The following is a 13687-nucleotide window of genomic DNA, read 5'->3' as shown; positions in this document are numbered from 1 at the left end:
TTGTGGTTGCAAAGAGTGAAAGTATAATTGCAAAAGCATATCAGCTAAAGCTAACAGCCAGGCGCTCTCTTGGCAGCTCGCTCTCGCGCTCCCAATGCAGTGTGGTCGCCATTATAGCGCATTATTAAACAAACAAACAATCAAAAGAGCATTAAACAAACACAAGAAACCAGCACAAAGGCAAGCGTACTCACACACACATGCACACAGGCACACTCACACTGGTTTGCGCCGACAGAGTTTGCTGCTCAGCCATTACGCATGCTCTCGCTGCTTCAGGTGTGGTTAGAGAGTGAGAGAGCGTGCCAGAGCGAGATGGAGTGTGGTGGGCAAAAGCCAAACGGGCTATGTCAGGGCTATCGCTGTTTCGCTCGCACTCGCACTCGCTGCTGCTGCCAGTGCTGCTACTCATTGGGGAGTTCGACGAGATGGAGACTGGGCAGCGCTGCGACGGCGACTGCGGCCGCGACCGCGGCTGCGACTGTGGCTGCCAAAGATACTTTTCTTGCGGCGTGCACGCCATACGAAATCAGTCAATGTCTTGGAGTTGATGGCGCGAGTACACGCGACACGAGTTGAGTGCGACTGTGACTGCAACTGTGACTGCGACCGTGACAGCGACTGCGACTGCGACGCGTGCGAAACTCAATGCAAAACAGTGACTTGAATTGTGGTGAAAACGCGACAGTAACGAAACGCCGTCGCCAGCGTTCGCAACGTTCCACACACCCAAACAATTGCATTTTGTTATCAATTTTTTTGTGTGCTGTGCCTAAGAGAATCAAACAAATTGGATAAGCGATAAGTGAATTTGAAGCAAATGCTAAAACCATGTTAAAACTGTTCTCAAACAAGCTAAGATATCTCTAAACAACAGTTCCTAATACAAATACTTATACGGATCATACATATATATGCGGATATATACTCGTGCATATATATCTAGAAAGAGTTAAGAGTAAGCACCACGACGTCGTCGCCCGGGTCAATAATGCTGGTGCCGTCGGACATGATCGCGGCACAGTCCAAGATGGTTTATCAAATGAACAAATATTGCGCGGATCGGGTGCAGGTGCGCAAGGCGCAGATACACAAGCAGATCCAGGAGGTATGCCGCATCGTCCAGGACGTCCTCAAGGAGGTGGAGGTGCAGGAGCCGCGCTTCATCTCATCGCTGAACGACTACAACGGCCGTTTCGAGGGCCTGGAAGTGATCTCACCCACAGAGTTCGAAATCATCATCTACCTCAATCAGATGGGCGTCCTCAACTTTGTGGACGACGGCACTCTGCCCGGCTGTGCGGTGCTGAAGCTGAGCGACGGACGCAAACGCTCCATGTCGCTGTGGGTGGAGTTCATCACAGCGTCCGGCTATCTGTCGGCGCGCAAGATACGCTCCAGATTCCAGACGCTGGTGGCGCAGGCGTGCGACAAGTGCGCCTATCGCGACATTGTCAAAATGATCGCCGACACCACGGAGGTGAAGCTGCGGATCAGGGAGCGGATCATTGTCCAAATTACGCCCGCCTTCAAGTGCGCCGGCCTCTGGCCGCGATCGGCGTCGCACTGGCCGCTGCCCGGCATACCCTGGCCGCATCCCAACATTGTAGCAGAGGTTAAGACTGAGGGCTTCGATATGCTTTCCAAGGAGTGCATCGCACTCCAGGGCAAGAACTCCGCCATGGAGGGCGATGCCTGGGTGCTCAGCTTTACGGACGCCGAGAATCGGCTATTGCAAGGTGAGTGCTCAACTGCGAAGCAAATCAAATTCGCCGACGGCATGCAAAGCTAATTTTAATTGAGAGCTCACCCAGACAGTGAAGATGCTTAGCATGGGATATTTAATGGATTACTACATATAATAGTTACAGAATATATATACCATGTATATAAGTATTCCACTCATTGTAATAGAGACTTGAGATGCCCAATAGATAGGTAAAACATGGGAATACATTCCAAAAGCAAAACCCATGTATATATGGATCTTTTGTAGAGTGTATATTATAGTATTATAGTATTTTATATACTATATATGGAAACGAGTTCTGTTACCATATACATAGATCCTTGAAGTAGCTCACATATAGAGGAAAATGTATTGGGGGATTACTTATTTTAAAAATTATTATTATATTTTTTAAATATCCTATACATGTATGTATGTAGTATTTATTTCGTATAATGAAGTAGTTTACATATAGCAAACAGTATTAGAGTATAAATAGATAAAAATGTTAGTAAAAGCATATAATATTTGTATATTACATAGAAGATAGTACAATAGATTGAGTTGCCTTCAGAGATCTAATACTGCATGGGTGACTTAAATAGTTCAGGTATATAATTTTAATAGATAAATTATATATTTTGAGAATTATTTAGAGATACTTTAAATAATATTGTTATAAAGCTGCACATAACTAAATAGAATGTCTATACCAAAAGTATTCAAAGCTTTTATTTATCTAGATCTCCAACTACTACAATAGTTTGATTTAATTATCAGATAAAACAAATTGTTTCGTGATTCCCATATCTGCATTTGAGCTTCGTTTTGTTATCGAAGAAAACAAATTTGCTTACTTCAAACTGAAATTTGATTATAATGCGACTTCAGAAGATCATTCAATTTTGCAGCTTTTGATTTTGTTTTATAAAAATAATTCGTCTTCTTCTCTTACAAACATACTGGAAAATAAATATGATTTTAGTTTTCGTCAGTGTCAGAGTACGTTCGTACGTTCCAAAAGTCAACAAAAATAAACAAACAAACAAAAACGTCTCAAATCGAGTTAAACCAAAAAAAAAATACGAATAATAAATGATAGCCGATAGTAAATTTCAAATGAAGAAAATCGAGCAACTGCCTGGCTACCTGGCTCCCCTCACCACCCCCCACCGATCTTCAACAGCAGCTAGCTCCCCGTCAATGTGATTATAATCAGCGACACACTTAAATTTAATTGATTTATTTCGAACAAATCAGCGACTGTAGTTTTCATATAATTGCTTGTAAATCAAATCAGCTATCAAGATATATATATACAGATGTGTGTGTATGTGTGCGCTGCGACGGCTAGCGACAAGATCCATTCGATAAGCTGGACTCTCATCAAACTGCATTCGATTAGCTCTGATCGCCGAGCTCTGTTGAACCTGTGATCAACGTGAAGATCTTGTGATCAGTTGATCAATTCAATGACTGCATCTAATCCTCGACCGATCGCACTGAGGACTAGTCTAACGGCTTTCCTTGACAAAAGCCAAACATGATCAGATTGAAGACTGTGAATATCTCCACTGATCATGGTAGAGATGTTTCTTTTAAAGAGCAGTTAGTAACTTAATTGATCATAAACGAAGGTAATTAAAGTTTTTACAGGTGCTTCACTGGTCAGAGATCAGTTAACACTTGCCTAATCTAATCATCGCAGCAATTAAAAAGATTTAGTTAGGTGCGAGACTATTGATCATCACGAGACACGATCGAATCAGACTCAACTTTTATGCGACTCTAAGTATCTGTGAAGTGTCTAGTTGAGCTATAAAAAATGCCAGCTAATTAGTAATACATACGATATAGACGATCAGCTTCTATTTCTATTCAGTTTATCGATTCCCAATCAATTTCCATTAAGTTAGACTGCGAAGGGAGAAAAACGTTTAGGCAACCGATCGTCTGTGGCCCGGCGGAGCAAAACGCATCCGTTTATCGAAGCGCGATAAGCAATGAGATACGGCCTCCATGATGGGCAGCGATCATAAATCTGTGTGTGGACTAGGCCGAGCACTATTTATTGGATAAGCCACCTTTGGCCGCCTTTCCGGCTGATGTCTCCACGCGCACAAATCCACGCTGATCTGAGTCAGATAAACGAAGTTGGGCTGAAGTCGATCGGTATAAGGCGGCGGAGAAACGGGTTTTCGGCTCGATATCAACAAATGCCAACAGTGACCGAGCCATAAATAAATTTCTAAACGATTTTATAAATATTTTAAATCTCGGCGATTAGATAAAGTCAACAAATAAATAAAAACAACGGTGCGCCGGCCCGGTCTCAAGAAGCCAGCCAAGCGAAATACAAATACAAAAAATAAAAAGCTAAAACAAAAAAAAAAAAAAAACCTTTAAAGCCACCAGAGACGACAAAGCGAAAACAAAAAAAGAAGAAGCGAAATAAAATATGAAAGAAGATAAAAACTTAGCCAAAGACCCAAATCGAAATCAAATCTCAAGCCCTCACATTTGATTTTATGCGCCCTCTCAACGATCTCTCTCGATCACCGATCTTCGAGACTTCGCATCTTGGAATCTTGGAATCGTGTCTCTTGGATGCTAGTCGAGCGACTTGACATTTAATTTAATGCTGGCTGTCGCATAATAATTGCTTGATTCTTCTTTAGCAGCCAGCGATCGTGCCCCTCGACTAACTGTCAATGCGACTGTATCCATTACAATATCGTTATCGCCTATCGTCTATCGATTACGCTTGCTGTCACACTTATCAGATTTCCATTGTCACATTCGATGCGTCTTTGTTTTATTCATGCTTTGATCAGTCTGCGCATTTCTATAGTATATTAATGAAGCGCTGATCTATTAGTATTCAATATTATTCAATTGTATATCGTTATCGTGTACCGCTTGCTCCTAATCTTATAGATACGTGCGAATATATCTGATCTTGTGCTTATTTATTTTCGTTGTTTGTTTTTTTTTTTTTTTTTTTTTCTCAATATCTATATTGTTTTCGGGTATCGACTATAATAAAATTTGTTTTATCAGCTTCTTTATTTCGCATTAATGAAACTTCTTCCTATCTCGTATTTAGCATGAAATTAATGTGAATTATTATGCACCGATTGTTTTCCATGTAAACTTTATCCAAATTTGTTCGTTATTATCCATTGTTTTCCCCCTATTTCTGATTGTATCTAAATTGTGTCCAACTTCATTCAAAATATAAACTCGCAGTGATAATTTGAAATAAAATCATTGACTCCATAAATAATTATTGTTATCGATAATCAGCCTGTGCGAAATTCCCTTAATTTTGTAGTTAATCAATCTTTGGAAAACAAATCAATTGTGAATTGAACTCACTACAATCGGTTATCGATAACTCTCACCTTAAATTAGAGTTTGCCCTTTCAAATAGTCCAGAGTAATTCAAATCGACCATAAACTTTTTTTTCATAAGAAGTTTAAGCGGAACTCTATTATAAAATTTCAAGTACTCCCAGCTATGGAGCAAACATACTATTTTAGTCCCAGTTAGCGTGTAGAGCCCATGGGTAGACATCATATCAACGCACCCAATATATGATTATCGGGCACCGTTTGAGATTAGTAATTTTAACACTCGAAGTCCATGATTTATGTGCTGTTTGACGTCCCAAACGTTGTGTGGGTTGATCAATCAAAATCGGTTCACAAAATATCCGAAGACCTGAACCTGGAGCCGGCCTGTAAACTGATTGTTTTGGGGGCCTTTCTTACGATATACGTACTGTCAATTATCAGCAAATTAAATACAAATTTTGAGCGAAACCGATTAGTCAGCGTAGTTATCAAATTTCGTAATATGTTTTCCTACATTTCACACTTTTTCGACACTTGAGTGCCATTCAAATGACTAATTGGGCATGAGCATGGTCGAAATAATCAATGACAAACAATATCTACACTTGGGGTATTATGAAATTGTACAAATAATATTTATAGAAAACCATATCGATTATCAATTCAAACTTACTGTGCGTTGCGATTCAATTTATGGCTAGGTGGCAACGCTCACTTGTATCTAAATGTCAAAAACGTGACTGCTTGTTACATTTTATGTGACAGTCAAGTTAAAAAAGCTGGATGCCGCCATAAAATAGCATTTGACAGGCAGATAAAGTACATGTTAAATATGAAAGGTGAAAAAAAGTAGTATATAAAGTATAATATTTATGTATATATAGTATATATCAGTATATAACGTGTAACAGGCGGTTAAAGTGAATGTTAAAGTGGAAGACAAATATATAATATATCGTATAAGACGATAAATTTTTGACTGAACAAATTTTGTGTTAATGAAAAAGCGAATTTAAGATCTATATAGATTGAGACCTTTTTCTCTCTCTTTCTTTCTCCCTCTCTCCCTCTATCTCTCTCTCTCTCTCTCTCTCTGTATCCATAGTTCGATAGCTTATTTGGAATGTTTTATAAATTATCATTAATTTTATTTATTTAAATGATATTTCTCTGCATTTCAGGTGCCAGTCGCCGTCGCTGCCTTAGCATATTGAAGACATTACGTGATCGTCATCTGGATCTGCCCGGCAATCCCGTGACGTCGTATCATCTGAAAACGTTGCTGCTCTACGAATGCGAGAAGCATCCGAGGGAAATGGAGTGGGAGGAGAACTGCATTGCGGATCGAATCAATGGGATATTCCTGCAGCTGATATCCTGCCTGCAGTGCCGTCGCTGTCCCCACTATTTCCTGCCCAACATGGATCTCTTCAAGGGCAAGTCTCCGGGCGCCCTCGAGAATGCTGCGAAGCAGGTCTGGCGCCTGACCCGCATCATGCTCACCAATGTGCGCTGCCTGGAGGAGTTGTAGGGATGCCAAGATCTTTGTGAGATGATCGTAACATTGAAATTTCCCTCTTTCGTGAATTTTTAGATTTTCTTTAGTTTTTGTTCTCTTTCAGTGCTCAGTTTAATTCTATAGTAATAATAATTATTATTTTTTTGTTTTTTGTTGGGAAATGAGATTAAAAAAAAAAACACACACACAAAAGGCGCATCGCAGGGTGGCCCAAGCACACACAATTAGTTGGTAGTTAAGCGGGGGCTAGGGCTTAGATGGGGGCTAACGCTCATAATTTGAAAAATTTTAACCCAAATACTATTTGATATTTTCATAGAATACTAAGTTGTTTAGTTCTTAGGTGCTTTCGAAAAGTATACGCCGCTTAAAGAGTTTCCTATATTTAATTGATATACACAAGCCTATATATATATATACATGTATACCTACATAGTTCATATTTAATACAAATAATAAAAGCAAGAAATACGCACAAGCCCAAGTACTTATATCAACTATATATATATATAGTCTATAGTTTTTTTTTTTTTTCTGCATAAACATTTTGCCAGGCGGCAATTAAAATTAGCTAAAGGAAATTAGTCTAAGCTAAGAGACAATTTAGTAAACAAGAGTTGAAAACAGCAGAACTATATATATATAAACCTATATATATATGTATAAATATATATATAATTTTTTTTTGTTTTATAAATTATTTATTTGTGTTTTTCGCTTTTCTTGTGAGTTTAGTCAATAAAAAAATTAAGTTTTTTTTTCAACAAATCACAATTGAGTTTTACTTGTTGGTTCTTTTCAGCTTAACAGATAACAGTCGGTTAACAGTTTACTAACATTAAAAAGTTAACCGTGCACAAATATAGCATAACCTACAAAATATAACATGATAAGTAAAAGTTTTATTCTGGCAATTCTACTACTATATCACATATCCTACTTTAACAGCTGCTTAACATAGTAAGTGACTAACGATAACAGCATATTGTCGATTTAGTACAGTGTCTATCTAAAAGCATAAGCGAATGCTCAAATAACTCTATTTATGGCGCAATTTAACAGTCGTAATGTAGATCTGTTAAGTCACTCTTATGGCCAATAACATGACTGGGTTAACATTAACATTTGCATATTAATTAGGCGCCTCCGTGTGGGCCTGGGCGCTACTTTGAAGTGCTGCGTTCGACGACGTGCGCCAATTTCGGCCATCGATATAAATTTCAATTCAATATATATTTCAGTCGATGTTGCCAGGTCTTCAATTCCTCTAGGTATCAATGTGTATGTATGTATGTGTGTATGTATATGTATATGTGTACAGCTGTCAGTCAATCGGGCTCGCCGGGCAAACACGTTGCGCATTTTTAATGGCGCATTAAGAAAATTTTCGCAGACAACTCAACGGAATTCAATAAACTTTGCATCAATTGTCGCAAAATGATCGCCAACATGACCATAAGACATATTTCTAAATATATACATACATGCATACAAGTATATTTATATAAATGTATATATGTATATGTATATATGTTTATAGATATTTGTGTATTTATAGGCATTCGTGAAGGCGGCCCACTTTGAGCCTGACTCAGCGCTGGGCCAGTCCCGAGCTCAGCCCATCCAGCATTTGGATCACGTGTGAGCTTCGCTCTCAAGCAACAGACATAACAGTCAAATTAAATTGAATGTCGTTCATAAATTAAATTATTTCACTGTTTATTCAATCATTGATTCGTTTCATGCCTGTGATACCCTTTAAAAGGTGAATAGAATTGTATGCTCCAGTCACTATTAGCTAGAAACTATATTGCTTTGCTAGGAGAAGTCGATTAATCTCAACTCGATCGGCTATACAATACTCGACTTATAGGAAAATAATAAATTCAATGGAAATCAATCTGTCAGTCTCCAGTTTGATCTATAAAACTATACCAGGTATACATACATCCTATACCAAATATCTGTTTATCTATTACATTGTTACCCTCTATGTCTCATTGATCTCTTCAATTTTAATACGATCAGCTATACCATAACCAAGTTATCACAAATAACAACTGAAATGCATTTTCCCTATATCATATCACATTGACAGGGCATCTGCTAGTCGTTCACTCTCCACGTGCGTCCCTCATTCATGGATCATTGCCATTGCATTCGATTGGTGTTCCTTCTGCCTTTACATGCTCTCGTACATACTCTAACATATTATTTATTTTCATTGCATTCCGCTTGATTTATGCTCGTACGAGCCTCGATTTTCAGATCATCCAACAGCACGAAATGTCCCCATTTCTTATTTATATCGCATTCAAATGTCATTTTTTCAATTGATTCCATATTACAGGTTTATCGAGTTCATCGAGTCCAATGCTTTAATAAGTCAAACACGTATTTAACTAATATAACGAGCATATTTTATTGCCATAAGAAGCCCAAATTAAAGATATATCTCTCGATATATACTTCAAATATGCATCAAATATTTATATGTATGTACATAAATTAAGAAGAAGAATAGCCAGTGAATTATACAGTTATATAACAAAAAATTGTAATATAGACAGAATATTTAAGAACAGGTATAATTTCCACATTCAGAACACTCTAAATATATTGGGCTTGTCTCTCAGATTTTAAGAGGCCTATTAAAATGCCTAAAAATATTTATATAAATATAAGCTAAATATTATGGATAAATATAAGAGTTTTTGTTCGTCTCTTATGCAATTCCTATATAAGAGCTAAGTCAACTTGGATACAACTAACCTCTTCTGACGATATATGTATAATTCATATACCTCTATATTACATACATATATAAATCATATCTTTAATATTTATATCCGAAACTGTTTCTCTAAGAAATAGTTCAATCACGTATACTCCTATATCATATATCATCTAAGTCTATTATCATATTCCCCATAGAACATCTCACATATCGTATATTCACAGTATTCTGTGTGGAATACTTCACTTGACTTCTGCCTATCGACTGCTATTGTCATTCCAAACTGATCTAGAAACTGGATAATCACCTGTCTGTGCCACCTGACTAATTTTGGTGGGCGTTCGATCTTTTATGGCCAATTATGTTCGCTTTGGTCTGTGGTCTTCGGTGTTTGGTCTGTGGATGATATTCTTGATTTGGTCGGAGCTCTTCTTTTGGATCGGGTCATCAGCCGGTTGGTTGCGCTTTTAATGAGTTGTTGTTTATTGGATTCCATTTGCATTTTAATATGACACAAAAAACAAAAAACAAAAACACAAACAAAAAAAAAACGCCGAAATTTATTATTTGTTGTTGTTTGCGGTCGCTAATTTTGTATTATTTTATTTTTCATCTTCTTCTTCTCCTTCAGCTGTGCGCTTCTATATGTATAGACGGGCAGAGGGAGAGAGAATTGCTTCCCACACAAATTAAAGAACAATTAATAAATGATAATTCCGGCAGTCCCCATTGGCACCTCTCCTCCTCCTCAGCCTCCTCCTCTTCTCTCCTGTTGACTCCTTTCCATTTGAGCTGTCGCCTGTCCATTGGCATCATCTTCATCAGCCAAATGTCAGTGGGGGCCAATTTGTTAGCCAAGTCGGAATCATCTTCGCCTTCTTGTTCTTAGCCTTTTTCTTGTTGTTGGCCTTGTTTTTTGGCCTGTTTTAATGAATTCGATGCAATTTGTATTAATTTAATGGCCTGCCGCAAATTTTTATGAACATCCCATAATCGCATTTTGAACACACAATTTGTTAAGTCCCGATACGCAATACGCATATTTTTATAGGGTATTTTTATGGCATGTGTGCGTGTGTCTAATTCGGAAATATTAGAAATTTTTTAGAGAGAATACAATTTTGATATAAGCATGTTGAAATTAGGAATATTTTATATGCGTATATCATAAAGTCTATAGAATCTGTTGATCTATTCAGCAAGTGCTATAGATATTTCCTGTGAATGATTGATATATTCTATATATATGCATATTTCATCATATGAATATGTGGTGAAATTTACGGTACAGTTATGCCAATCTGTTTCCTTAGGGAATCTCTAAAAAATTTGGTATATTTGATTCATTAATATAAATCTACATGATATAGTAGAATAGTCAAATGTCATTAATATTGTAGCTACCCTATAGCTAAAGCTATATATAGATGGTAAAGGTATGGGTTGATAGATATATTTTATATAAATGGGTATGGGTAAATAGTTTGGATAGGTAAGGGTGATATATAGATAGTATAAATGAATTTTCCAAATGGAGAGCATGGATGGATTATATATGAATAAATTGTGAAGAGAAACCAAATAGTAACGCTAAAAAATCTAAAGAGTAGAGTCGAAGGTATGGTATTCCACTATTCATAACTCATTTTTGCCGATTTTTATAGCATATAAGCCAGGTTAGCGAGAGAGAGAGAGAAAAAGAGGGGTAGATCAACAAAGAGCGAGCGAGAGGTTCAGAGAGCATGTTAATGATTCAGCTACATTGGGCTAAGTACGAGTAAATGCTGAGATAATCTGGCATTAAAGTTCCCAAAGACCCCAATATGATCATAATGGCGCTGCAGCTGGGGCTGGGACTGAGACTGGAGCTGAGACTGAGGCTGGAGCTGGGGCTCAGTTAGCTGAGCAGCTACCAAAATGAGAAGGATTTGTGTGTACGCCTGTCAACCGGCATCAACGAGGCACAGATGCCCCATCTACCTGTCTCCCCCCTTGCCACCCATTGCGGCCCCCGCTCGCCCATAGCGCCGAGCTTTGCATTTCTTTAAAGCGAGAATCAAAACAAATGTTTTATTTAAATGGTTAATTTGATCAGCTGCAAACCGGACTTGGAAGCTCGCAGCTTGAGACGCGATTTGGTAGTTGCGATCCGAGCAGCCTGGATGCGAATCTTGTGTGTTGCAACGCCCAAATGAGCAGCTTACACCATGATCATGATGACGCTGAAGATGATGGGGATCAGGATGTGGATGAGGATGAGGAGATGGAGGTGGAGGTGGCTCTGTGTGCAGCGAACAAATGATGCGTCTGTGCCAAATCGTGAGAATTGCATTCGAGCCACATCAAAAGCAAAAACAAGAATCAAGTAAAAGTGATCTCTGAGCGAGTCTGCTCGACGCACTGATGCCCTGCAAGCAATCAAGGCAATCGGAAGGTGTAGTAAGAGGACATACTCGACTAGTTGATGCCCTATGCGAGACACTCATCGGGAAAAATGAAGGGGTATCCAGTTGTAGAGAGGCATGATCAGATCAATTCAAAGCGCAGCTACCCGCCTTTGCGCCCATTTCTACAGGGTATACGAATCCACCAGCCATTGGCAATTTTAATTTGCGGGCTTCAATCAAGCTGCAGTGGCTGACAAGTCGCTGGGCTGGACGCGTGGGGCAGGGCCAGGCTAGCATTAAGCCCGCCAAAAGATGAGCTGTTGCTGCTGCTCCTGCTGCAATTGCTGCTGCTGCAGTTGCTGCCACTTGCGTTGCGTCGGCGCTTGCCACTTAGCATAAACGGCAAATGGGGGGCAAATGGGGCGGGCAAGGGAGCGACGGGGGCAGGGCGTTTGGGTGGATCGCAGCGCTTGCGTGAGCCAGTCGAAGTGAGCCACGATCTGTGTGGCCCTCGGATCAGGCTAACAAGCTGTAATTAGAGCCCCTTAGCCTGTCATCGCCAGGGTGCTTGATTATAGCCTTTTGACAAAAAAGCAAATATTCATTTAATACGCTTCAGCCACAAGCGCCGCGAGGCAGAGCGCCGAGCGCCGAGCACCGAGCGCAGCGAGCGGAGCGAATGAAGAGGCCCACAGACTTCACCGAAGTTGGCAACTGTTGCGCGATCGAGGTAGAGAACGTAACGTAATTACGAGGCAGTGCGCGTCGAGCCGAGTCGAAGCGAGTCGCACCGAGTGACCCATTGAAGGTAGCAAATCAGTGCACTTCAAGCTGAACGAATGGGCATAACCAGCTGAAGTATACCCGACACGCGTTCATATTTACGGCCCATGTTAGCTGAGTTAAGCACAGATTCCTAGAGAATAATCCAATTCTTGACACATGTAAACCATAACGAAAAGAAAAAAAGATTAAAAATATTATTATCTTAGGGCAAATGCTTTAAACTCTCATAAAGCATTTTTCTGTCTATATATTTATCTATCTACATATCCATATATGTGTATATCTGTATGTCTATATATATATATATATATATATATATATATATATATATATATATATATATATATATATATATATATATATATATATATATATATATATATATATATATATATATCTATATATCTATATATCTATATATCCATATATCTATATATCTATATATTATTCACTATCCATGCACTCATCTTGTTAACTAACCCTTCCATCTATCTATCTCTGTCTCCCTTTATCACTCGCTCTCTAATTTTTTTTCGCTCTCTCTTTTTATTTTTCTCTTTCCGTGTCTCTCTCTCTCTTTCGCTGTGCCATCTATGCATTTATCCTTTCATTTTTAAGCTTTTCATCCTGATCTGCTGTGATCATAGAGTCCTTCTAATGCCACAAAGTCTTCACTTCTGCTCAAACTCTGCATTCGATTAGATAAAAATGCGAACTCCCTGGTTATATCTTCTCTAAGTATTGTTAGAGTTGTTCTCAATAACAACAACATTTACTTACTATATCATAGAGTATCTGCCATGATCTCTTCTCTAGTTATGTCAGCTCTGGCATTCAAACTGTTTTCCATTGTTTTCGCCAGGAGGCCGCAAGCCTTTGTTGAGTGCCTCTTTCAATTATATTGTATATTGGCTCATTAGTGATGAAATATGAATTGCATTCAGTGGGCCAGTAATCCAGCTTTATCAATTTAATGTGGACAAGTTCCAAATCCAAAACCTAATTTCAAACTTGCCCAAGTGCAATGCCCAATGTTTGTAGTCGTTTGTTTGTGCGTTGTTGCTGTTGTTGTTATAGTTGTTGTTGTTGTCTTTTGCCTTGACAATCGCACGCCCATTTTTGGTTAAAAACAATGGGTTCAAACGGCTGCGCTTCAGCGGAAAACAAAAAGC

General features: G+C 38.8%; 1 protein-coding gene across 1 annotated transcript; it reads left to right on the top strand.

Annotated features, from left to right (window-relative positions):
• Positions 1-523: 523 nt before the first annotated feature.
• LOC6583718 (protein mab-21) lies at positions 524-7255 on the top strand. The gene is made up of 2 exons (XM_002009347.4): positions 524-1739; positions 6268-7255. The coding sequence occupies exons 1-2, from the start codon at positions 992-994 to the stop codon at positions 6615-6617; spliced, it is 1098 nt and encodes a 365-aa protein (XP_002009383.1). The 5' UTR covers positions 524-991; the 3' UTR covers positions 6618-7255.
• The last annotated feature ends 6432 nt before the right edge of the window (positions 7256-13687 follow it).

The sequence above is a fragment of the Drosophila mojavensis genome, unplaced genomic scaffold (assembly GCF_018153725.1).
Source record: "Drosophila mojavensis isolate 15081-1352.22 unplaced genomic scaffold, ASM1815372v1 contig_136, whole genome shotgun sequence".
Taxonomy (NCBI): Eukaryota; Metazoa; Arthropoda; class Insecta; order Diptera; family Drosophilidae; genus Drosophila; species Drosophila mojavensis.
This window is presented reverse-complemented; position numbering and strand designations above follow the sequence as displayed.

Bases quoted from the DNA above. Each gene is read 5' to 3' on its own strand.
- LOC6583718 (XM_002009347.4), top strand. From the start codon at position 992: ATGCTGGTGCCGTCGGACATGATCGCGGCACAGTCCAAGATGGTTTAT. The intron at 1,740-6,267 runs GTGAGTGCTCAA...TCTGCATTTCAG, and splicing joins CGAGAATCGGCTATTGCAAG to GTGCCAGTCGCCGTCGCTGC.